General features: G+C 39.4%; 1 protein-coding gene across 1 annotated transcript; it reads right to left on the minus strand.

Moving 5' to 3' along the window:
* Positions 1 to 39: 39 nt before the first annotated feature.
* On the minus strand, positions 40 to 735 carry LOC105316237 (uncharacterized protein K02A2.6-like; the record flags this gene model as incomplete). The annotated part of the gene is made up of 1 exon (XM_011411059.1): positions 40 to 735. A coding segment is annotated over exon 1 (696 nt), but the record flags the coding sequence as incomplete, so codon positions are not given.
* Positions 736 to 1,009: the final 274 nt, after the last annotated feature.

Here is a 1,009-nt window from a genome sequence, read left to right on the forward strand (position 1 = left end):
GCTAGAGGAGTATTGGGGCCCATTGTCAGACACAACAACTTGTGGTAGCCCATGTCTAGCAAATATAGACTTTAGATGATGAATTACACCCTCAGATGTTGTTGTGTTGAGCTTAGCAATCTCAATATATCGGGAGTAATAATCTATAACTAGTAGATAGTTATTTTGCTTCCACATAAACAGATCTGTTCCCACCTTTTGCCAAGGATTAGTAGGCAGCTCAGATGGGCACATAGGCTCATATTTAGGATATTGGTTTTTACAGCAAATAGTACATTTACCAACGTACGTTTCTATATCCTTTGTTATTCCTGGCCACCACACTGAGATTCTAGCTCTTTCCTTGGTCTTAACAATTCCCTGATGACCTGAGTGGAGCTGCTTTAGAACTTCCTGTTGTAAGTCCTTGGGAATAACAATACGATCTCCCTTTAAGAGTAGACCATCCTTCACCGACAGATCAGCATAGTTACTGATCTTACTATTCCTTCTCTTCCCCTCTCCAAGTATTTGATCTCTCCATGTACATAGCATTGGATCCTTCCTCTGGTGATCTCTGATTTGAATCAGGCGTTCATCTGAAGCTGGTAAATGTTGAACAATGTTATCAACATATGCTTGCACTTCTTCCTGCAGCTCATTAGATCCTGTCTCTTGGAGGGGTGATCTGGAAAGAAAATCAGCTGTGTTGAGATCTTTACCCGGGACATGAATAATGTCATACTGATACCTCATCATCCTGAGTCTGAATCTTTGAACTCGGATGGGCAAGTCTTCCAGATTCTTTGTTGATAATAGAGGAATGAGGGGTTTATGGTCTGTTTCCAAAGTGAATTTGGACCCGAGAAGATACTGGTTAAGGCGTTCACATGCGTCCTTTCAGATTGATAGAGTATACCTAACTAGATAGTACTGTATGGGTCTTGTGACAGGAGAATGTTTTGTTATTTTTTTACAATTTTATAAATTTCATGTTTTAAGATACTAAGTTATTCTGTAACTTTTGTTT

Source organism: Amphimedon queenslandica, unplaced genomic scaffold (assembly GCF_000090795.2).
Source record: "Amphimedon queenslandica unplaced genomic scaffold, v1.1 AMPQUscaffold_2974_Cont25027, whole genome shotgun sequence".
Classification (NCBI taxonomy): Eukaryota; Metazoa; Porifera; class Demospongiae; order Haplosclerida; family Niphatidae; genus Amphimedon; species Amphimedon queenslandica.